The following is a 24,433-nucleotide window of genomic DNA, read 5'->3' on the forward strand; positions in this document are numbered from 1 at the left end:
CGCACTGATCTGGGTGGATCAAGAGCGGCGCCACCCTGGCCGGTCGAGCAGCTAGGATTTTCCCCAAGATTTTCCCATCGACATTCAGCAGGGAGCTGGGGCGATACGCCGCACAGTCCCTCGGGTCTTTCCCATCCTTCAAAATCACTGTGATGACTGCCTCCCTCATTGACTCCGGGAGACAGCCATTCTGGAATGCCTCCTCATATACCCTGTGGAGCTGCGGCACTAGCAGATCCGCAAACAGTGCATAAAACTCTACCGGGACCCCGTCACTGCCCGGCGCAGTGCCCCTCGCCATTGTGTGGATCACCCATTTAATGTCCCCCTCCTCAATCAGGGCCTCCAATCCCTCCCTCATGTCCTCCCCCAGTTTCGAAAGCCTCAACGACTCCATGAGGCCCTCAACTTCAACCTCAACGTACCCTTCCTCACTCGTATATAGCTCCCTAAAAAAATGCTATGTAAGAGTCTTTAATCTGTTCTGGGTCCCGACTACCTCCCCCGCACTCATCCTAAGCTGCGTTATAACCCGGTTCGGGTGCTCCCTACCAATCAACCAAGCCAACAGTTTACCCGCCTTATCCCCTTCCCCATGCAATCTAACATCCCGCTGACTACTATCAAAACTCGACAACTCTACCAGGGTTCTCTGATAATGTTCCAGCTTCTGCGCCAGTACTTCAAACACCCCACCGCTGCTTCCCCCTCCATATCCGACACCTGGGTCTCTATACGTTGCAGCGTATCATGGAGGCGCTTACGCCTCCCCACCATCATAGAACCCACCGAACCCTACTTCAATTCGAAGTACCCCCTAATATCTTCCCTGAGTTTGCCAGCAAAGGCCCCATCCTGTAGTGCCAGAGCTGCCACGGGGGCCTCTCATGAGCCCCAAATAACGTAGCCAACAAGGGGGAGTGGTCTGACAAGACACAACCCAGATATGCCACATCCCCAAAATGTCGGCAGTACTCCCTACAGGTTACAATGTAATCCAGACGCAAATATGAGCCATGCACCCCGGAATAATAAGAATAGCCCCGCTCTTCCCCGTGTTTCTCCCACCAGATCCAGCTCCTGCATTATCCTGTGAAGCAAACCCGCCTTATGCTTCTTAGGCCCACCCCTGCCCCCAGATCCATCTAACTGTTCATCCAAATGAAAATTAACATCTCCGCCCCATATCATTTCCCCCCTATATGCCCCCATCATGCGAAGCACTGAGGGGGAAGTAGTCCCTATCATTCACGTTGGGCGAGTATGAATTGACCAGACAGATAGCCTTACCCTCCCACAAAGCCTGCACGAACACGGTTCTGCCTACCTCATCCTTTAGTACCGTCTCTACTTTCAGAGGTGTCCCTCTCGCCATCCATATGAGCACCCCCCTGGCTTGAGTGGAGTATCTTGTGCCAATTACTTGCCCTCCTCACATTTTCCCCAGCATTTCCGCACCCGCATGCGTCTCCTGTATCAAAGCCACCTGTATCTTCTGCCTCTTCAGAAACTCCACCCACTCTCCGCCTCTTCTGGTAACTCCTCAGCCCTCGATCATTCCACGTCCCAATTTTCAGATTTCCCAGCCTACTCATTCCGGAACTCGATCTTCTCTCAGGTTATCCCTTCCTCCCTTCTAGCACCTCTAATACCTGTACCCAAATCTGGCCCCATCCACACCCCATACCCTACTGCTGCTGTACCATACCTTTCCTCCACTTCTCGTGGACCACCCCCCCTTTCATGCGCCTGTCCCCAACCTGGCGCTCTACCCCACAACTCCCTCCACACCCGTGCCCCCCCTTCCTGAACTGTAGACCCATTGGCTCACCCAACCCCTCATGCACCTCTGCCCTGGGGTCAGTAGCCAATAGCGTTGTTAAAGCGGGGGGGGTTCCATCACGCTTCCTGTGCCACCCCACCAGTGTCATAACTCCCCCTTCCCATTCCTCCTTCACTCCAGATAATCGCTTTTGAAATACCCGCTTATGCTCACCCCTATTGCACCTTATTCTTGCTCCACCACATCCAGGGGTACCACCCGTCCAGTCCCCCCCACTCCCCGGGGCTCCTTCTTTTGAGACCCTGCATCCAACCAGTCCCATACCTCCATTGGGGATGTAAAGAACCACGCCTTCCCTCCGGACAACACCTTCAACTTCGCCGGGAAGAACATCATGTATTTAAAGTTGAGTTCTCGCAAGCTGCTCCGCACTGCATCGAATGACCTCCTTAGACACTGCACCTCCAACGTAAAGTCTGGAAAAATCTGCACCCTTGCACTTCCCAATTCATAGCTCCCCACTCTACGGGCGTCCTGAAGGATGGCATAACGGTCCCGGAAATTCATAATCTTGGCTACCATCACCCTCGGTGGGGCTCCCGGCGGCGGGCGGCGCCCCTGGACCCTATGGGCCCTCTCCACCGTGAAGAGGTTGGATAGTCCCTTGATCCCCAATACCTTCAGGATCAAGTTCTCCACAAATAACTCTGCACTAGGACCCTCCTCTCTTTCCGGACTAGGACCCTCCTCTCTTTCCGGTATTCCGACCAGACGAATTTCGCATCCTCTGCCCTGGCTTCCAACACTCAGGTCGCCCCCACCAGGCCCGCCACCTGGTTTTTAAGCTTCTGAATATCCTCAACCATACCAACCCATTGCTCCACTTCCGTAACTCTCTCACAAACTTTGCAGAGGTCAGCCCTCACCAAGGAAACATCCACCCCCACCTCCTTAATACTCTCTTGGAGAGAGGTTCTAGAGGCCTGTATCGCCTCCATAAGAGAGACCATCGTTACTGTACAACCCTCCCCATCCAGGGATCCCTCCCTCACTTGCCGGTCCAAGCCACTCTGTCCATGCGCCCTGTCTTTTCTTTCAGTGTATTTGTCCATCCGCTGCTGACTTTTGCCCATGGTAGACATGGTTTGTAGGATCTCCTCCTCAAGTCCAGGTTCTCCACCACTTTGTGGCTGAAATGCTTCCATGATGAGCTGTCCCCCAGATCAGTCTCGCCCCTTGCCCGCTTACCCTTTTGTCGTCCTAGCAGGCAGCTACCCCCCATCCAGGCCAGGCACCGCTCACTTATCAGTCGAGCACCCTTAACCCCCAGGGGGGGCCCTCCCTCCCCAGGAGCCAAGGCCCCCACTCAAAGTTCCGGGCAGGCGCGCTACCCCCAAAGCTCCTCCTCCTCCAGTCTTCCTGGACCCACCAGTTTCTGGGGCGGCAACAGTCACCACCTTCAGCACCTCCACCCAGGTTGGCCCACTCACGTCCTCTATGCTCCGGGGAGGGCCTTCTCCAGCCCACCAGCCAGGAGCTCAACACCATGCCCAGGCTCAGTCTCCACTCCTCCTTCCCTTCACACACCGGGATTCCTCCTTACCCAGCGAGAGCACCTCCAGCTCGGCTCCTCCTGCCAGCCTCTCGGCCCGCGCTGTATCCTAGCGTCTCCACAGGTTGGGGAAGGGCGCACTCCAACGCCGCTGCAGCTCCAAGCACCAGCGGCAGCGCCACCCGTCCGGGCTGCCCGCCAAGGGCTTCTCTGTGTTGTCTGCGTGCAGGGCTCCCGAGCCCCCCCGCGCCGCCGGCTCCGTTCCTCGCTCTGCCTCCAGCTCCACCGCCGCACCTTCCCGGCACTCAGGGATACCTCTGGGGAAGAGGGAGAAGCCCACCCCCCCACTCTCCCCGCGGCCGAACCACACCGCCGCCTCTCCTCCCACCCAGGCGCGGGGCACCGCTTCAGAGCAGGCATTTCTACTTCCCCTGGTGCCGCGCCAGGTGCAGCACTCCTGAGGCACCAGCACCGTGCTGGGCCCACTAAGAGCCTCAAGCTCCTCCTCTCACCACGCTCCAGGTGATGTCTCCGGCTCCCCAGCTGTCACTGCCTTGCCACGGCCATCTTGAGCACACTTTTCCTCGGCGAGCCGCCGGAGCTTTTCGGCAGTGCTCACAGCTTCTTTTCTCTCCCTGTGCCTTCTCAAGATAGACCGTTCGATTCCTGGGGGCCTCCCCTACATTGCAGTCCAAATTTACACTCTCCGGTGGGTTATCTAACAGGATTTCATCAGGATTCACACGGTGGCACAGGAGCTAGCAGGACCTACGTGCTCATCGCTCGGCAGTCGGCCACGCCCCCGTTGTACTCGTATGTTCAATGTCACCGGAGGTTATTTGTCTCTAAGACATAAAATGAGCAAAAATAAGGCATTTTTGTCTACCGCTAAAGTAAGACATTAGTGATCTGAGCCAGGCCTTTCAAATTCTTTAAAATTACACAGGACCTGCAGGTCAAGTAACTTAGTTTACCCACTCAACCTAAGAGAAGTGCACTAGACACATGGCAACGAATGACAACACATATAAAATGCTTTTTCTGTAAAATGGCTCATGTAACCACAAACCCACTTTGTTTGGCACAATGCTGCCACCCATAGGCCAGCCTTTAACAGTGACACTTGTATTGGATATTTATTGCAAACAAAGTAAATGTTATATGAAAGTTTTAGACATCCCCTGCAAAATGGTACTCACCCTTCATGACATCTACTCAACTATGCGAGTTGGCGAGTAGACTTGTAAACCCTGGATGAGTGTGAAGTGTGAACGGTTACCTGCATGAATGAACACATCTGATACAAAGGCTCTGAAAACAATTTGGCAAGCTCTCTCCCACATGTTCTAACATATAATTGTTAGGGAGAATTCTCTGTTAAGGCTAATTTCCCAAACCTAGTGAGTCCCCCAGCAGCTTTGCTGGATTTTTGGGGTATATTTTTTCCCTCCTGCTAAGAGTGAGACTCTTTTTCTCCCACTCTTAGACATGATTTGAGATGTCCTTTGACTTTGTAATGTGTTTTATGGGCTATGGGGTCCTTTACTCCAAAGGGTTTCATGTGGTTTTTGGTAAGTGTTACACAGCACCCTCAGTGCAGTAACACAGGGGTGTCATAGTGACCCCCCAAACATAGACTCCATACCCTGGAACTGACTACTGTCTCCCAGGGCATGTAAAGTCACCATTGACTTTACTAGTCTTAAATTGTGAACAGAACCAGTACAAACCATCATATTGTGGAAGTACTGGTAGGGGTAATTAGATTTCCCCTGGGTCTGTTTTTCGAGGGGACACTGTGCAGTGCCCCCTCGTCGAGTTTCTGGCTGGTGGCAGTGGTTACCACGCAAAATATTCCACCGGAATATTTCCTATGGGAATTTCCCATTCATTTTAAACGCACCTCTTTTTGGTGCAATGTTAAAGATACCGCCGGGTTATTTATTTAATATTTATTCCCCGGTTGGGTCTTTTTGCCAGGACTCGGTTTTAAAATGGCGTTTGTGTTCGCCTCTGTAACTACAACCCAAGTCGAGCCCTTTGTTCCACTTTTTGGTGGCCTTCTCCACAGAAGCCTCCAAAAGTGGTGCCACACTGTCTGGGTCTACAGGATGTGTGGGAGGGGGGGTTTAGGCACCCTGGACTGAGTTGCCTCGGCAACTCATGTCGCACTCTTGGGTGATTGGCCCAGTGGTGAGCCGCCCGGCACACCACTTAGCATGTTTGAGTGACAGCTAGGACTGATGAATGGGGGTTTTCTGCATAAAAGCAGGGCTTTGGGGACTGGAACTTCAGAAGTCGCCACAGGACCAAAGAATCCGAAGAGGGAGAAGCTGAGCCGACCTGCGACGACGACACCACCGGTGGAGCCCTGCTGAACCGTCTCACCACTTCCCAACGACAGAGAAGATCTTCATCCCGGAGAGTCTTCTTCCTCTGAACTGGTGGGGATAACCAGTTTGCCCTCTTTTCGCCTTCCTGGATCGTCTCGTGGTCGAATCGCCCGTGCCAAGCACCCCGGCAGCCGGATAGCCACGCTTCACCACTACTGCGAATAAAAGGGTAGTACCTTTTAACCGGGAAACTCCGCGGCTGGTTTCTTCCCTGGCAGTGCAACGACCTTCAGCTTTCCTCGTCGAGATCTTCTCTTCCCCTGGACGAAGCACCGACTTGCACCCGCTGCCAGGAACAACTGCCCCCGCTGGAGCTTTCTCACCATTTCAGGTACTGTGTCCCACCTGGTCTCTCTCCCTTGCTACAGACTGTCCAAGGTGTCCCGTAAGTCCTTGACTTTCTATCCTGGGGTGACTTGGGACCTCCTAACTAACTTTTCCTGACTTGATTCAACCCTTTTTGAACTCTTTGCAAAGACTCTTGAAAAGTACTATTCAACTGTGTGATCTTGGACACATTCCGCCTTGCTCTCTCCAAGAGTGGGCCTGGCCTATGACTTTCTTGCTCCTCAGTGGACTCTGCCTTTTCTGACTTGCTCTGGTTCTTTTAAAGAGTTGGTATTGTGTATGTTCCTAATTCTGCCTTTTTCCCCCTCCCTTTTTAATTAACTTATTGGAGTGCCATCTTAGGTTTAGCGCTCACCTCTGTCTGAAAATAAGTGGTGTTATAACTGAGACTTGTTCAATAAGTGATCAGGGATGTATATATATTAATAGTGACTGTGTTTGAACTTGCTTGCCCTATTAGTGTTAGTGTATTTTACAAAGTGTGTTTTTAAATAAATAATTTATATACTTTTTATACCCAAGCTCTGGTCAGTGTTTGCTTGTGCTACTGTATTTTGGTACCTATCTTGTATACTCTATATACTGTCTAACTCTTCTTGAGAGAAGTCTGGCTGCTCAGCCACAGCTACCAGGTAAATCTGGGTGGTACAGACTGCTACCAATTGGGTTTACTGCCAGCACCTGTAGTTTTAAGCCTTTTACAGTGGTCCCTAAGGGAACTGCACATGTTTCCGCCTAACAATAATGCAATCCTAATCCAAGCACAGCGAGCTCTGGAGGCTTACTACAGTGCATGGTATTGCAGTAGATCTGTAGATGTACAGTCTGGATGGAACTATTGATCACTACTTCGTGTAAACCTCTAGTTGGCTTTGTGTTTTCATTGTGCAAGAGGAGAAAAAGTAAGACTAAAAGTGGATGGCGCAGCAGGCAGAGAACTGGGCAAACTCGGTGGAATATTGTAGTTTGCGCCCATCTCCATTTCAGGGCATCTGGTATAAATTAACAGGTTGATAGGATGGAATGTAAAGGGGTAAGGGATAAGGTAATGGGTTAAAAACCATTTGCAACCATTTGCACAGATGTTTGCACCCAGCAAGTAGCAGAACTGGGTTTGCCATCTAAAGCATGTGGCCATTTGTTAATGAACATTTTCAAAAGTGTTCACTCAATGTAATGCATCTTCCCCAACTAATTATGCATTATAGAATAACTTAAATTTTTAGGATTGGAATTTCAGGACTGTCTTTAAAAAAAAAAAAAAATTAACAAATACTGGTCTTTGCCAGGCAGGATATAGATGGCGTGATTAAAGTATCATCCTGATTACTTCTGGTTTGCAATTATTTGAAAAAGAAAATCTTGCTTAGCACTCCCACAAAGGCTTTTGGCACTCACGATTGGAGGAGATGAGTACTGCTGCACCCTTTCTCCATTAGCCCCTTTGAACTTGCAGAGAAAATGGGGTAGAGAGAGCCCTGCAGGAAAGAGGAATACAGAATGAGCTGTGTGTTTTATTAAACAGGGAAACTTAAATAGCTAGTTTTGCGACACAAGTGTTAATTTAATTAGCAAACCTACAGAATTGCATAGCAAATTGCTATGCAACATTGCTTATTGTATGCCTTGTTTAATGTGTTATTTGACACACAAGATAAAGTTTAAAAAGAACAAAAAAATGAGATGTGATCTTGTATGAGAATTGGTTACAATGAGTGACTGCATTTTGAAGCTTCTGTGAGCGTTGTATAAAATATTTTGCTTACTTGGATGACTGCATGCAGTGTATTACAGTAATGTGTTTTGAAACGTATAATGGAGCGGGCAATTGTAGAGTCTCTGATAATTGTAATAACTGGAAAGATCTTCAGATAATTGTTTTGTTCCCTTGTAGTTCCATACTCTGGTATAAGTCAACAACATGCCAAAGATTTTACTTTTTGAAGAATGTGGATGGTGCAATCAGAGTAGAACTTCAAAAGGAATGGTGATTTGACCTAGTCGTCCTGCCGATTCCGCCTTCATCCAGAAGTTCTGTTTTATCTCGATTTAGCCCAAGTGAAATACAATTCCTGATTTTAGATAAGGTAATTGGAATGTACGGCATTATTTCCTGTGAATGGCCATCTAGTTGGAAAATACCCTCCAGTAAACATCCTTCCACACGCTTATATCCTTTCGTAACTCGGGGTTAATGGTGCTCTGATTGATGGATCTACAGTACTGAGTGAAGGCACTTGTTATAGTTTGAGAGCGATAACCATACTCTGAAGACTAAAGCCGTAGTCGAAGCCCATACAAAAGATCGTGAAGTAGGTGCACAATGTCTACATTTTAATGTTCAAGGAAAGGAGCCTTTATTTTATCATTGCGAAGTTATACTTGATTCGTCAGTTTCTAATGCACGTTTTAAATCTCCCTTTTTAAGGAACCACTTTCTGCTGCTTGTCTACTATACTAGAGCTCCAATTACGTTTTCTCTGATTTAATCATGAATTGTGGAAGGTTTTAAGAATATTAATATCCTCTGTTTAATCCAGCATGGGCTCTGAATCTGGCATGTGTAAGTGCTTTTACTTGTCGTCATAAGTCGCTCCCCTTGTAGGTATTACTTTCACATGATTAGTGTCTACAATTCAAACTTTGTATGCTGAAGTCACTCTTTTGTGGAAAGCATTTAAAAACCCAAATAGTATTTATAGCACGTTTTTGATTTTCCGTTCCAGAGTTCCATGGTAGTGTTTCCTTTTTATATTGTGTGGGATTTGTGATCTAGAGACACTTTTGGGGATGTTGGTTTCATTAAGGGAAAAGCTTGGTCTAATCACTACTGATAAGGCAGAATTCCATTGTTGGGGGTTCGGCAGTCCCTTTTTGCAGACACCTAAACTTTTTGCTTTCTCATCCCCCCACCACTCTTCTTCTCCCCTCCTCCCCCCGTTTGTTTTTTAGGATCTCTGGCCTCTTCGCGAACAGAGGCACTTCAACTGTAGTCACTATGTCACTGCAACCTTTTTTCTAGTGTATGGTCCCATGGCAGCCCTTATGGCTCCTAGGATAAGGGGTGCTTTTCAAGCACAAGCCACTTTGGTCGGGTATATCAACCTAAGCTGTTTTTAGACAGAAGGCAAATGGTTGCTATAAGATAGTTGTGGCTTCAAAAGGGGTGAAAGCTTGTGGGTGTTTGTCTTTTTACCCACCCATGCCAAAGCTTGTTTGAGAGCCCAATTAGCACCGGTTTGCATCCGGGTTGAGTCTTAAAGGGGTCCCTCTCTGCTGCTCGGCATAGGGAAGCTTATGTTGGTTATCGTGCCAAGCCAAACTATTAACTGTGAGGCCGGGATCCAGGGAGGCTTACCAATGGACACAGAGGTACATACTGCAATTCCACTTTGCATTTCACTGCCTCTTGATTAACACAAGGTCTCTAGTCAAGCATGCTACCGACATTGAGGATTACATGCTGGCTAGAGACCTTGACTTATGCGCAGTTACTCAAACTTGGCTACACGATGCGGCAAAACCAATACCGAAGGGGTATAACATTGCAAGAGCAGACCGGGTCGTGGGAAGGGGAGGTGGTGTGGCCCTGATATATAGACTGCTTTAAAATGTACACCATCCCGCTGAAATGCACACAATGAATGTTACCTGCTTTATGCCATGGTTCTGGTGAACCCAAACACCATCGTGGATATTGTGGTGGTATACTGGCTGCCCACTCCTATGGCAGATTTCCCTACATATCTGTCTAATGTTGTGGCTGCCAGACTGAAACCCTCCTCTGAAATGCTCATTTGGGGGGATTTCAACCTGGGATTGCATGATGCCTCAGATCTGGCAACAAGTACAGATTGTGTTATCGAGCCTGGCTTTCCTGCAGTATAAGACGACTGCAACACCCAGCAAGGGCAGAATTCTGGATTGGATGGTGGGCCTTAATGTCGCCAAAGAGTATGGACATAATCCCCTGTCCTTGGTCAGATCGCTCCTTGGTGGACTTAATGTTCGGCTGCAACTCACCATATAGGAGGCAGAAGGCAGAAAGAATGACTGTTACTGTTTGGAATTCTCGCAGTCTTACCTCCTCAGCCTTAACACCACTTTTAGAGGATACCCTAAGTGGCCTTCTTAACCTGGGTACGGCCGATGCAATAGCAGAGGCGTACCATTCTATCTTTGAGCAGGCAGTCAACTTGGTGACTCCAGAAAAATCACGCCAAGCTGAGAGCTTAAGGCGTAGATTTCTGTAGAAATTCAAGATCTGAAAGTGTTAAACATAAAACATTTGAGTGCTGGGAAATCAGAAATTCAGAAATAGATAGAGCCAAGTACAGTGTCATCCAAACAACACAGGAAGGCCATCTTGGAGGCAAAAAAAAACTGGCCTATGAACGGAGGATAACCTGTGCTGAATCGGACTCCAAGGAACCTTTCAAAGTCCTGATAGAACTGGAGACCCCAGGTTCACATAAGTCGGGCATCACTAAAGATATAAAAAATGGTGCTCTGCCATTCAGAATGCCATGAACGATAACAGCAGGAAAATTCAAGGCCATTTTAAAACAAAACCAGGATCCAAAAAATAAATAGGAATAAGGCGCCTCTAGTACAGTATACTAAGGAGGAAAATGCCCCACGGTGAGGAGTTCCATTGTTTGAGTTCTCTAACGGAGTGTAAGGCTTATATTTGCTGGATGGGCTCAAACCAGCCTTCTGTAAAGGCGATGTGTGCCCAGCAAAAGTGGTTAGTCTGCACTAAACACGTAGCCCCAATGGTTGAGAAATTTATAAATTCGTCCTTCCAAGAATGTGCGGTGCCTACAAGCATAAAAGCCTGGATATCGCCCTTAATAAAGAAGCCATCTTTAGACCCTAATGTTCTGGCTAACGAAAGGCCAATTACAAACGTGCCTTTTTCTACTTAAAATGTTGGATAAAGTGGCATATCTGCAGGTTTAAAATTTCCCTGGATAGTCACCAGATTTTGGGGCAGAGGCAATCAGGTTTCCGTAAAGCCCACAGTACTGAAATTGCCTTATTTGATCTTAAGGCAAACATGCTGGATGTTATTCATAAAGGAAGTACAGCTCTTGATGCTGGTTGATCTTGCAGCCGTCTTTGCCCTGGTTCATTGCTCTAAATTGATCACCAGCCTCAACCAATCTGCTTGCTTCTCCGACTGCGGCATGATGGGTACAATCCTTTCTGACTGTACTGCAAGAGTTTTTTCTGATTCCCACAAGGCGGATGTCTTCGTAGTGCCTTGGGGAGTTCCCCAGTGCTCTTGCCTATCGCCCATTCTTAACATCTTCATCATGTCACTCTTTGAACTGCTTGATGCCAACAAAGTGCTGTATACAAACTATGCTGACGATACTCTGTGTCTCCCGCTTTCTGGTGACTACAGCAGAGACACTTAGGCCATCAACTCTGTGTACTCCATTATACAATCTTGAATGTGGGAGAATGATCTGGCGCTCATACGCAAAAACAGAGCTGATGATCATTGGCACAGCGGCGTGGGTAAAGAAACTTACCCCAGTCCACCAGGTGTTTCAGATAGCGGACTGCAGTATTTCCACTCTTCCTAAGGTTAAGACCCTGGGTGTAGTTATTGACCAGGAACTGAGTATGAGGGTGCATGTCAGCATTCTAGTGGCATCTACATCCTGTTACCTCAAATGTCTGGCACAGTTAAGGTCGTTCCTGTCACACGAGAACTGCGCTACCATTGCTAGTGCAGTGATTGGTGCCAAGCTGGACTGTGGTTCCAGTTCTAGCAGGGCATCAATAAAGGTGAAATGAGGCACCTACAAACGGACCAAAACAATGGGGTGAGGGTAGTGGAGGGATTGAGTAGAAAGGAGCATGTTTTGCAAGCCCAGCACGCACTGCACTGGCTTCCTGTGACCTGCAGGATCTCCTTTTGCGTACTGTTTGATACACAAGAGCCTATTTGGGACAAGCACAGGAGGTTTATCTGACCGGCTTACTTGGCTGTCGACTTGCGGGTCATTGAGGGCTAATAATTCTGGCCTCCTTCTGACTCCCAAGGCTAAGCTCAAGATGGTGTCCCAAGGGTCTTTCAGCGATGCTGCCTCAACGAGCTAGAATAACCTTCTACTTGACCTGAGGCCATGTCGTTCCATCCCCACGTTTAAACAAATGCTGAAGACCCTTTTATTCACCTGAATCTGCTGGTTTCTCCCTAATCCCCGGGATTGAGAGGTGGCTGTTTTTTATGTGTACTACTATGCCTGTGGGCCTGTCTTTACTTGCAATATAAATAAATAAAAAATAAAAAAAAGGTAGTGCTTTTGGATATTCCCACCTTATACCTGCTCCTCCCAGCCTACACACCTCTGTATGATCTGAGTTAGCTATGAGTTTTAATAGATGGTAAATGTCATTTCTAAGCAGCCTTCTTAAAGGAAAACGCTTGATTGCAGCTATAAGCCAGCTCCTGATCCGATACAAATGTTTTCACTCAGTGTGCCTGCAACCACTTGATTTAACAGTAGTAAGCCTTTCCTTGCATCTGTTCCTTGCACTGAACTCCTGTTAAAACTAACATTGGCAAAGCATGCAGTTTTGGCTCTTGCATAGGCATGAGATGGGCTTTTGCCAGGCACTGACCTAGTATGTCCAGGTACTAACACCATTTGCCAGCTGTTGACATCTTTTGCTCAGGTGAACCCATTATGGAAGTGTCTGTAAAATGCCTATCCAATGCCTACACAAAAGCCCAAACTGTTGTCAATGGAAATTCTTGTTCTGATGTGCTGGCCTTAGTAGCTCATATGGCTAGAATAGACTGGCCGCTGTAATATTCTGTTGGCTATGCCAGGGATGTGTAGCCATTTTGAACACAGCACCCCAATGAACCTATGCAGTACTTTTTTTCCCTTTTCCTCCTGCCTGCGATCGGAAGTGGTTACTGGCTTCTCACTCTATTTAGGGTGCTCTGCGGCCTCAATCTTTCTGGACTCTGCATTGTTCTGCGGGCTCTGGGTTTCTTCTGCCCACCACGTAATCAGCGTGGTCCTGCCTCCTGAAAGGGAGACGTCCCTTCTTCTGCGCTCTAGCATAGGCTTCTGTGTTTCAGCCTCAGCCTCAGGCTGGCTCTCTCTCTCTCTCTCTCTGCATCTGCATGGGTCTCAGGCTTTCTAAGTTCCTTTCTGGAACGACTGAGGGAAGACCATTAGTCTCTTAAGAGGTGTGTTAACAGAACTGGGTCTGCAACCAAGCACGTCCTCATTAAAGGGCCCTGCACATTCTGGTACTGCTCAACCCCATACATGAAGTGGCGTCCCTCTGTGAAACCATGAGCCCCCCTGCCTAAGACGAGCAGTGACCATGTTCTCCTCTTACATTTGTCTGTGCCCCCCCGCCCCTACTTTTGTCTTTGGCCCCCTCTGTGCCCCTCCTAAATTTGATTCCTGGCGACGCCACTGCATACATGCAACATAAATGTGACTCGAATATGGTTGATTTTGTTATCTTTCCTAGGCGTGCAGTCGGGGGCTTATCTATCAGTTAATTGCACTACTTCATCTGCTTTCTGCAAGTACACCTTTTCAGGCAAAATGCTTAGTTTGAATAACCCCCGTGGAAATCCTTTTAGTGGTTCCATGCTGTGCTTCTCTCATGAGGTTTTGTGCGTTTACAATAGTCCCACACTTTGAAAACGTAGGTGTAAAAGGTATGCATGCCTTTAGAAACCCAAGGACAAAGAATGGCGCTGCAACGATCCTGCTGAGTAATTCGTTTTACTTGCTGCCATGCTTTTATATTTTCTTTATTTGAATAAATGTGAAGAGACGAGCTTGATTTCAAATAGATCAGTTGTAAAAAGAAAAGAAATGTATGTTCTGTGCTGCATGTACTGTGCCTCCATTTCTAGTCCGTTGTAACACTTCCCTTTCCCTCGTTTAGCAAGGCTTTAAAGGATTCCAGATCGCCCCAGAACATCACAATGCCAGCGTCAAGTTTAAGTACAATGGGTCCGACTATGATCTTGCACATGGCTCCGTAGTGATTGCTGCTATTACCAGCTGTACCAACACCAGTAATCCCTCTGTAATGCTTGGAGCGGGTATGTATGTCTAACTGCATGCCTTCAGATGCTGTATAATCATAAACCGAAGACCTCGGGAGGGGGTTGGAGAATCGTGTGCATGAATGCCGTCAACTTGAGATGTTTTGGGATTGTGCCTCCAAACTCGTGTTCTTTACTCCGTGGTAGAGCTTTTGCAATGGCTACAATCACGGTTTAGGGATGAGGTTGGAAAATGAATGGTAATCTTGCTGTATAGCTGTTATTTTTACAGCAATTATTGCAGGCTGAAACACACCCTGCTCAATTTGTATTTTTGTTAGCTAGAAGGATCAAGACCTATGCTAAAGCAGTCTGGAATTTATTTTTGTGGCAGTGAAAGACAGATGGATAACTGACTAGAGGATGTATTGTGGAATCTCATGGGCAGGGCAGTCATGTCACTTGCAGAGCAGGAATGTTGCAATGGACTAAGCGCATCTGGCTTGGTGGACCGATTGTGAGGCCACCCTAGTTATAGTGAACAGGGGAACTCGGAGAGGTTAGCCAAAACATTATCAAAGTAGCAATGCAGAAGAGTCAAGACTATTCTCAGTGTGAGTGGGAGTTCACAAGGAGTCCATGTTGGGGAGAGGTTTCAGTTTCTGTGCCATTTCCCTTTAACCTCAGACACCCAGCACTTACTTTGATTTATTCTCCTGAGTGAGGGTAACTTTCTAACGCTCACTCCTTCTGTTGCTCTGACTGGGATTCTTACTGCTTATGTGTTCTTTTACATTGAGTTATGCTTTCCTCCCTGTATTTCAATGCAGACATCTTTTCATTGACTTTTGTGACACACAGCACCCCATCTGCAGTGTCACTGAGGGGTCCCTTTTTATGTTCTCTTGCGTGAACTACAGTTCCCAAGAATAGTAAGGTAACTTTTATCTTACTTACCTTTTTCTTTTGTGGGACCAGCACACACCACCTTTATGTGGAGTGGTGGGGGATTACATTGCAACTCCTTTCCCACTGCTGCTGTAACGTTTTGTTATATTAACTAACGCACCTAAATGGCTGGTGGCAGTGGATATTCTACCTTTTTGTACAGATTATTAGCAGGCGGATTTCTCAGCTGCAGCACAGCACCCATGGGTGAACATTTTCTCAAAATGCCCCCTCATGCCAACTCCCCCACCCCCGTCTTTTTTCCCACAACTTATTGTTTGTAAGTTCCTCCTGGGTTCTCCCATAATTCAAGGTGGGGGTGGGTCCTTTTGTGAGTTTCGTCTTTGGCAGGCTTCTCTGGTGAAGCATGCCCAGGCTCCAGTGTGTCTGGCAAGGTAAGAAATGAGGGAGGGTCCCGAAACTTCACCATCCTTTGTAATTGTGCCTGGCTGAAAACAGTTGCAACTGGATGGCTGGCTGTCCTGCAGGACAGTCAACCCCCAAGTGATTGACGGCTCCATAGGAGTGAGTGAATGAATGGGTTCCTGCATGTAAGGCAAGGATTTTTGGACTACAGGCAGAGTCGACCACTGGTACTGGAAATCCAAAGCAGAAAACGAGCAGAGATGCCAGCAGCACCTTCAACAACCGCAGAATTTCTGGTGAAGCCGTGCAGCTGTGTTGACCTTGTTTGCAAGTCAACAGGGAAGCTTCGCCAAGCATGACCTCCTCCCTTGGGCTGGTGGGACCAACTAGCCTCAAGACCACCTTCAATTTTGGCACTCCCCTGATGTCCTGCGCCTTTCCCAGGCTGTAGAACACAATACCCTGGGTATCTGGACCATTTTCGAGTGCATTGTCTTGGACCAAACTAATCTCACTGTACCTTTGCATGCACCCTCGTGGACCTCCAGAAGTTGTCAATTCCCCTCCAAGAGTCAGGTCACCAGAGATCGGGACGAAGAAACCGGGTAAGATCCAACCAGAGATATCTGCTTGTTGGTGCTACGAAAAAGGCTCCAAAACCACAAACTGTCGCTGGAATTAACTGAATCCTTTGCAGCTGAACCCTCTCTCGAAGACTGCCGCAGAAGTAAACTGAAGGCCCCCCCCCCTTTCGTCACCACGACCAAGGAGCAGGAAACTTCTTCAACGCTGCATCGGGAAGGCGACCAGCTACATTTTCAATTTTACTCTTCCGGTACTGTGGGTCTTGGGTTACATTTACCTTAGGCCATTTCTGATGCTCCTTTGCTTTGGGAATGTGGTTGTCCACGTTTGAGACTTGACCTTAACTCCACTGTGCAGGTCTTACAACCTGCATACCTACAGGGAAGCTCCTCTTGAGCTCCTATGCTTTCTATATGAGCAACTGACTGGTTAATTAACTTTTCTCTGAAGATATTCTTCAGAACTGGTGCTGTCCATTTGATTAAGGCTTTGCTGGTTTCCCAAAGGTCCATCTTCTTGATTCAATTGGCTTTGGCAATACCTGTTCCTCCACAGCTTGAACTGTGAATACTTTTCTAGTTAAATCCCTCTTGGAGAGTTACGTTACCAGTCGCTAGCTGTGTCCTGTCTAACATTTACTTCCCTTTTTAAAACTGAATTATGCGAAGGTGGTACATAAAAGTTCTTTTACTGACCTTAACTGAAGTCACTCTGTGTGCTGTATATGAAAAATATATGAAAAGTTACTCCCCTGCATAATTGTTCCTTTTCCGATTCTATTAAATTTTGTGAATGTTATTAGTTGCTGCATTTTAGATTTGCTTGTGTGCTTTGTGTATATATAAATATATTTTTTAAACTTATTTTTATTGGTTTTACAACACAGAGAAAAAAACCATTTCCAAACTCCCACCCCCAACCCCCAAAGGCAGCTGCATCCTGTACGTTGACCGTTAGTGCCATGGGCCAAATACGCCAGAGTGCCAAATATAAACCAGAACAATACCCCCCCTGACCCCTTTCTCCCTCCCCTGCGACGGCTCTTCCTTGTCCGTGATTCATTACTTTCATGAATCCTTCAAAAGCGCTCACTGCAAGTCCAATAGTCGTAGGCGCTGAGGACGCCATCCGATTCGAAAATAGTCTTTTTAGAAAGAGCAGGGTTTCGTCCTAGTCCCCTGCAAAGGACTAACTTATTGTGTTTCACGTACTTAGCCCATTCATGAGACGCAATGTCCCAGAGTTTCCGTAACCAGTCCTGAAAAAGAGGAACCTCCCCACTCCTCCATCTCTGTGCTATTACTGTCATAGCAGCCAGAAAAAGAATTGCTCTTGCCTTCCCCCGAGATTTAGGCTCCCCGGCGCCAGAAGCCCGCCCTACTTCCAGTAAAATCTCCTCTGGGGGCCTGCTGCTTCCTGGGCCATATGCTTGTTTCTGAGCCCTCTGGACCTCCACCCAAAAGGGCCTAATTCGTGAGCATGTACACTGGATATGCTGCGCCGTGCTCTTCATCCCGCATCCTCTCCAGCAGTTCCCAGAGGTATTCGGATATATCTCCCTAAAACGGGCAGGTGTATAATGCCACAGAATCTTGTACCACATTTCCTGGATCTGAGAGGCTTTCGCCACTTTGGGGATTGTCCTCCATAATCTTTACCACTCCTCCCGCTCAATTGTCCTTCCCAAGATCTGGTCCCACCTCCGCATATACGCCCATGGGCTTTTGTTCGGGATTTCATCCAGTATTCTATATAAGTTGGATATAAGACCTTTGGATCCATCGCTCGAGAGGTTTCTCCTTGTGGCGGCTTGCTTATTCACGGGATCCATAACCCAGTGGCGCAATTGCGCATATCGGAGCCGCTCTCCCACCCCATACTCCCTCTCACAATCCACAAAGGAAAGTATTTTCCCTCCTTGGAACATGTCGCCCAACCACCTACATCCACCCTCTTTCCACTACTTAAAAGCTCCTGCTTCCATCCCTGGGGTAAACTCTCCATTGCGGAACAGGGGTGTAAAGGGAGAAGGAAAGGTCGTGATTCCCTTATTCCTCGACCAATTTGTCCCAATTCCCCACCATCACGCTTGTGATGGTACTCATGTGTCCAGGCCTAAGCTGTTTCTGGAGCCACAGAACTTCTGCAAGGTGCGCCACTGCCCTATCCATTGCCACCCATTGCTTGTTTTGTGTGACCTCACCCTCCCGTAGCCAATCCCTGACCACCCGTAGTTGCGTCGCTGCATAATACCGTTGGAAGTTTGGCAATACTAGACCCCCCCTCCCGCCTGGAAGCCATCAATATTTGCTTACTGACCCGTGTTTTTTTCCCGGCCCACAGAAAATCTTTAATGACCCCAATTTCTTGAAGTCCAGTGGGACTGCATGAGGGATTGCCTGGAAGAGGTACAGAAGGCGAGGAAGAGTCACCATTTTAACCGTCGCCACCCTGCCTAACCATGCGATCGGGAGGTTCCTCCATCTACGGAAGTCACCTTCGATGTCCTTTCGTAAGGGAGGGTAGTTAGCACAATACCAGCCTGCCAAATTTGGTGCAATTCTCACCCCCCAGGTATCTGATTCCTTTCGGGCTCCAAAGAAACTGGGTAGCCTCCCTCAATGATTCCTGATTCTCCCTCTTTAGGGTCAAGTTCAGTAGTTCCGATTTGCCAAAATTAATCTTGAGACCTGAAACCTCCCCGAAAATTTCTAACAGAAAAATTTCAAAAAATTCCTACTTAACTGAAAGATCTGTTGGGGTTGTTAAAGTTAACAGAAGGTCCTCAGCAAATGCCGCTACTTTTTGTTCAACCCCCCGAATGGAATGCCCTTTATCCCCTCCGCCTCCCTAATCGCTTGCAAGAGAGGCTCCAATTAAATCTCTTAAAGCATGGGGGACAGAGGACAGCCTTGTTTGGTACCCCCGCTTACTCTAAAGGACCTGGACATATCCCCATTTACCGCTATTCTCATGCTAGAGCGTTTGATAATTGGCCTGCACCATGCACAAAACATTTCCAGATACCCATCTTCCGCATCACCTTAAATAGAAAGGACCACTCCACGTGGTCAAAAGCTTTTTCTGCATCCAAGGATAGGAGGACCACGGGAGTGTCCGTTCTGTGAGACTTTTCCACCAGGTGAGCAACCCTTATGTTGTCCGCTGTTTGCCGACCCCTAACGAACCCCGCTTGGTCAGGTTGAATCAGGTCTGGAAGGAGACCCTCCAGTCTATTCGCCAGCACCTTTGTAAAGATTTTAGCGTCGATATTAATCAACCCGATAGGCCTATGATGTTCGCTCCTCAGGATTCTTATTGGGCTTCAAAATGAGGGTCAACCTAGCCTCCTCCATGGAAGGAGTTATTCTCCCTGTCTCCCCAAAAGTATTAAAAAGGCAGGTCAGATGTGGGACCAGTACATTTGCAAAGGTTTTATAAAAAGCCGCAGTATAGCCATCTGGGCCTGGTGCCTTATTCAACGGTAGGCCCCTAATCACCTTCCGCACCTCCTCCTCTCTAATCTCCCCGTTCAACATCTCCGCTGCTTCCCTCCCAACCCTTTCCAACTCAACCTTATCTAGGAATTCTTGATGCAAACTATCCCGGGGAGTTTGCGATTCGTAAAGAGTTTCGTAGAAAGACGCCAATGCCTCTTATCTCCCTTGCCTTGGTTACTCTGTCCCCCGAGCCTATCTTTAAGGCTGTGATCGCATTTTTACCCTTCGCTCTCCTTAGTAATCGCACGAGAAGAGTATCCGCTTTATTTGCTTTAGCGTAGTAATGCTGGCGTAACCTCAAGAGAGCCCCCTCTGCCTTTTTGGTTCTGAGAACCTCCAACTGTCCTAGCGCTCTATGATATTCCCTCATAGAGGACCTAGTCAGGGTCACCCCCGCCTTCCGTCTCGCTGTTTCCACTTCCTCTTCCAATTGCGCTTCCAGCATCTTCAATTGCTTCTCCCTGTGAGCTATTGCTGCTATTAACTCCCCACTCAACTTAGCTTTAAAGGCATCCCATCTCATCTCTTCCCTCGTATCCCCCCCTTTGGTTGACATTGAAGATGTTCCGAATCTTCTCCTCTATTTCCTGCCTGATTATCGGGTCTCTGAGGAGATGTCCCGGGTATCTCCACGTCCATACCCCCCTGTCCCTGGGGCCTAAGTCCATCACCATCGACACCACTTTGTGGTCCGCTATGCCAATAAGTCCCGTCGTTACCTCTTGTACCCGACCCACCAAACTCAGACACCCAGATGTAGTGAATATTGGATTGAGATCCGTGGACTCCTGATAGGAAGGTGTATCCCTCCTCCTCCCCCTTAATCTCCTGCCAGACATCACTCAACCCTGCTCCACGTAGCCATCCTTTAAATCCGCCGACATTACTGCCCCACCTCCCCCCCCTTGGATGTCCTGACTGGTCTCGATCTCTCTTCCATGCTATGTTGAGGTCCCCCATTAAAATGATGTGGCCCCGAGCCTTATCCTCTATTTTTCCCAGGGCCCGCTTCAAAAATTGCTCTTCCCACATTTGGGCCATACACTACTGCTACGGTATACGGTCTGCCCTGATATGTCCCAATAGCTATTATATACCTGCCCTCCTTGTCTCGTATACTCTCAGAAATCCTGAGGCCCACTGAAGTTTTAATAGCCAATGCAACCCCCACTACCCCCCTCGTACCTGGTCCCCCCCGATGCATGAAGAATCTGGTCAATTCCCTGTAGTTTAAGCTGTCCCTGGTCCTTGGATCTAAGGTGCGTTTCCTGCAAGCCTAAAATGTCCGGGTTCTCTTTTCTCGTGAATTGTTCTAGCTTTTTCCTCTTAAGGGGCGTTTTGAGGCCCCTCACGTTATACTTAAGAGTATATTAATATCCTCAGCAAACTAAAAACCCTGAGTTACCCCGGGGGTTCCCCCCTATGTATCTCCCCAAGTGGCGATGCTTTCCACCCGCCCCCCCACCCCCGGCACCCTTTTTTCTTGCCATAACGGTGAATACACTCTGATCTCTGGGCTGGGTCTTAAACCATGCATGCACCCCCCACCGCCCAGTCTCCCCTTCCACCCGTATTCCCCCCCCCACCCCGAAGGGCATGACCTTCCTCCTTCCCTCCTCCGGTAAACTCACCCTTTCCGATTCATAGATGGGTGCCCATAATCCCCCTCCCGGCCAATTACACCCTTTTATGCCAAGTCAAAATTTAGGACCCATCTTGTGCTGCCCCTCTCACCTCTCCGGATCTGCTTATATTACTTTCCACTTTGCCACGGAGCTTCACCCTCCTTCTCTCCCACTGTTGACCAGGCCCATGGCCTTAATTCCGGACCAGCTGCTGCCGCTTGCTTCCCCGAGCTTGTGGGGACCTCGTCCAATTCGAGTCGCAGTATGCCCGCGCCTTCCTGCAATGTGGTAATTCGTCTCCGAGCTCCTTCCCACTCGAACAGGCCAAAAGGAAATGTCCATCTGTATTTGATCCCTCTCTCATTCAATGCCTTGAGAACCGGACCCATTTGCCGTCTCCAACAGTGTGCTATTCACTAGATCCTGGAACAGTGCCATGCGATGCTCTTGGTACTTGATAGGCTCTTGTTTCCTCGCTTCCCGGAGGACTGCTTCCTTTTGGGCCTACTTGGTGAATGCCGCAAGAACATCTCTGGGTCTTGATTGTGACCCCACGCTCCCTCTGCCACTGTGTATTCAGTCAAGCTCAATCTCCTCCGGGGGTGAGATACCCAAGATCTCTGCAAAGATCGACTGTGCAACTCTTTTTAGGTCTTTGTCTTGGACAGTTTCCGGTAGCATTTTAATTCTTATATTGATCCGACGGGACCTATTTTCCATGTCCTCCATTTGTGTTTCCAGGTTGTGCGTAGCTACGTCCAGTCTCAATTGCTGCACTACTAGCCGTCACTTCCCTGTCCAGTTCTTGTAGACCTCTCTCCAGAAGGTCTGTCCTCTCGCCCTGCTGCCGCAGCTCCCGTTTTATTTCCCCAATAGCCGCGTTAAGATCAGCTAGAAGGAGTTGAAATTGATCCTGAAATGTTTTGGTCATGCTGGTTTGTAGGGCGTGCATCTTCCTCTTTAGGTCTTGCCGTGACATCATAGCTGTGCCCCCCTCTTCAAGTGGTGAGACACTCCTCACCAGATCCTCCCTTGTAGTCTTAGCCGAATCCCTCGCCTCGTGCCCCGGCCATAAGGAGGGGAGGGTACCCCGGGCTTCTCCCAGGGCTGCCTGCCGCTTCCCACTTTTCCCCTTGATTTTCGTGGCCATTCCAAAGGGGGGACCGACTATGTGGCACACTGCCCGTCTCACCGCAGGCCCACCTTCGCCTGGAGCATCCTGCATATCCTTCAAGCAGATGTTGATATTCTTCTTTCCTGCAATCCTTCCACACCCCCTGGCCTCCTTGGCCTGCCAATTTACTGTTCTACTCTGCCGTGAATTGGGGGGAGATACACTTATCCCTATGCGATAGGGGCCCTTCCAAGTAGTGCAAAGCGCCCTTGTTTGGCTATTCTTCCGGTGGTGGTCAGGAATGTCAGCTGGTCCCGGGGGTTGGGGGTGACCCCTCGCTCCCCTCTCGGGGCTGCTCCCCTTGTGGTTTTTGCACAGGCTCTCACACCGGATTCCCCACCGCCAAAGTTCCCCTTCTCTCCGCGGCTCCGCTTCACTGTCCGGGAGGACAGTCCAGCAGGCCCTCAAACAAGGCCGTCCTCTGCCCCTCTTCACAAATCTGTATTGCTAACTTGATGTGGGGCCGTCCGTCAGGTTGCCCCCTCCTCCTCGGCCCCAGCCCGATGAGGCCCGGACCGCCGCAAGGCTGTCTGCTATGTGTTTACGGACCCCGCTCTGTTCTGCTCTATGCTGCCTTCAACGCTGGACTCTTTCCCCTGCCCCACGCCGCCCCGCCGCTGGTACTCATGGGCTTCTCCGACGCCCACGGGGGGCTCTCCTGATCCTCGCCCCACTGGTGCCCGGTCCCCACTCCATCTTCTTCGGGGCCCGGCCGGGCCGCGTGATGCCACTACCCCTGGTGGGTCCGGATCGGGCCGGGGCGCCCTCCACCTTCCACCCTCCTGGATTTGGGTCGGGCCGATCCACCCATCGCTCCCCCTCCTACCAGGACCAAGGCAAGTTCCCTTTCAGTCGAGCACCGCCCATCCTCAGCCGTTCGCCACAGTCGTCTGTTTCGTTACTGGGTGCTCCCCAGTCCCCGCCGCAGCCCCTCCTGTTTCGGCGCCGGCTGCCACTGGAGCTCCACTCACGTCAGGGAGCCCGCGACCCCCTCGAAACTCGGCGCCTCACTAGCTCCCTGGGGGGTTTGTTATTCTCCGGGCCAAATTCTGCCGCAGATACTGGGTGGTGGGCCTCCTCCAATATCGGGGCCTGGGAGCTCCGCGGGTACGTCTAACCCCTGCGGGCGGCCATCTTGAATCCATATAAATATATTTTAATATAACTTTGAGTAGGTGTTTCCTTGGATCTGTGTATGTGTTCATTTCATGGTACTGCTCTACAGCAGTAATCCTGTGGGTGTCTACACCAGCCTTGTCCTCTTGGTAATAGGTAACCCACCTATTGGTATAGGTCTGTACTACACAAGTTGGTAGAGTGACTGAGCAGCCAGACTGATTTCAAGAGGGATAAAGGTGAGCTGTAGAGATGTAACACTGAGATTCTCAACAAATATAAGTAATACTTAAGGTTTTCTAGTAAAATAATTAACGGTCAGTTTTAAATAATCCTTCTTTAGAAAGGGCACTATGCAACAACAATAATAGACTTCATAACACCTACTTAGATTTACGTTCAGAAAGTAGATACCCTTTTGGGATGCCTCACACACTCTTCCTACACCCTGAGGTGACTTCAAGGACTATGACAATGTTTGGCATTAATATATCACTTTTTACTCTTAATTCATTTCTGAGGTTGTGGAAAAGGAAAAGGTTAGGAGTCTCGTAGCACATGACTACTTTTCAATCTCCCATTGAAGTCTAGGTTAGATTTTTTCAGAAATACAAGTTAAACATATGCACCACCTATGAGGGACAGTTGGAACCAAAGTCAATGGGTTTAGTAGAGTCTGCAGGGAGACACGACAGCCAAAGTCAATTTGAGAAATGTCTTTGGTGCTGAGGGACTTCTTTAGATGGCACAAAAGTCTTTTTCAACGTTAGTTTGTAGTATAAAGAATTACTGTTGTGCCACATGCTGGGAGGCTTGTGAAAGGCAGATCTGAGCTCAACTCTGCAAAAAGCAGCTACTGCAAGTCTCCAAAGAGAACAAGCAGGCTACAGACCAAAGAGGTAAATGCATCTTAGTCAAGACAGTATCTTACGTTTGAAGAAGAGGATCCAGCAGGCTTGTGTTCTGGTTGCAGTCTTGCAGATGCTCGGTTCCTGGGCCTCA

At 48.7% G+C, this 24,433-nt stretch overlaps 1 protein-coding gene across 7 annotated transcripts in view; it reads left to right on the forward strand.

Moving 5' to 3' along the window:
• The window catches only part of ACO1 (aconitase 1), a 792,824-nt gene that overhangs the window by 425,156 nt on the left and 343,235 nt on the right, over positions 1-24,433 (forward strand). For all 7 annotated transcript variants that reach the window (XM_069625992.1, XM_069625995.1, XM_069625996.1 and 4 more), the window contains exon 11: positions 14,015-14,174. In XM_069625992.1, the coding sequence (XP_069482093.1) occupies positions 14,015-14,174 (160 nt within the window). The remainder of the gene's footprint in view (positions 1-14,014; positions 14,175-24,433) is intronic.

The sequence above is a fragment of the Ambystoma mexicanum genome, chromosome 6p (genome assembly GCF_040938575.1).
Source record: "Ambystoma mexicanum isolate Mex_15411 chromosome 6p, UKY_AmexF1_1, whole genome shotgun sequence".
Lineage (NCBI taxonomy): Eukaryota > Metazoa > Chordata > Amphibia > Caudata > Ambystomatidae > Ambystoma > Ambystoma mexicanum.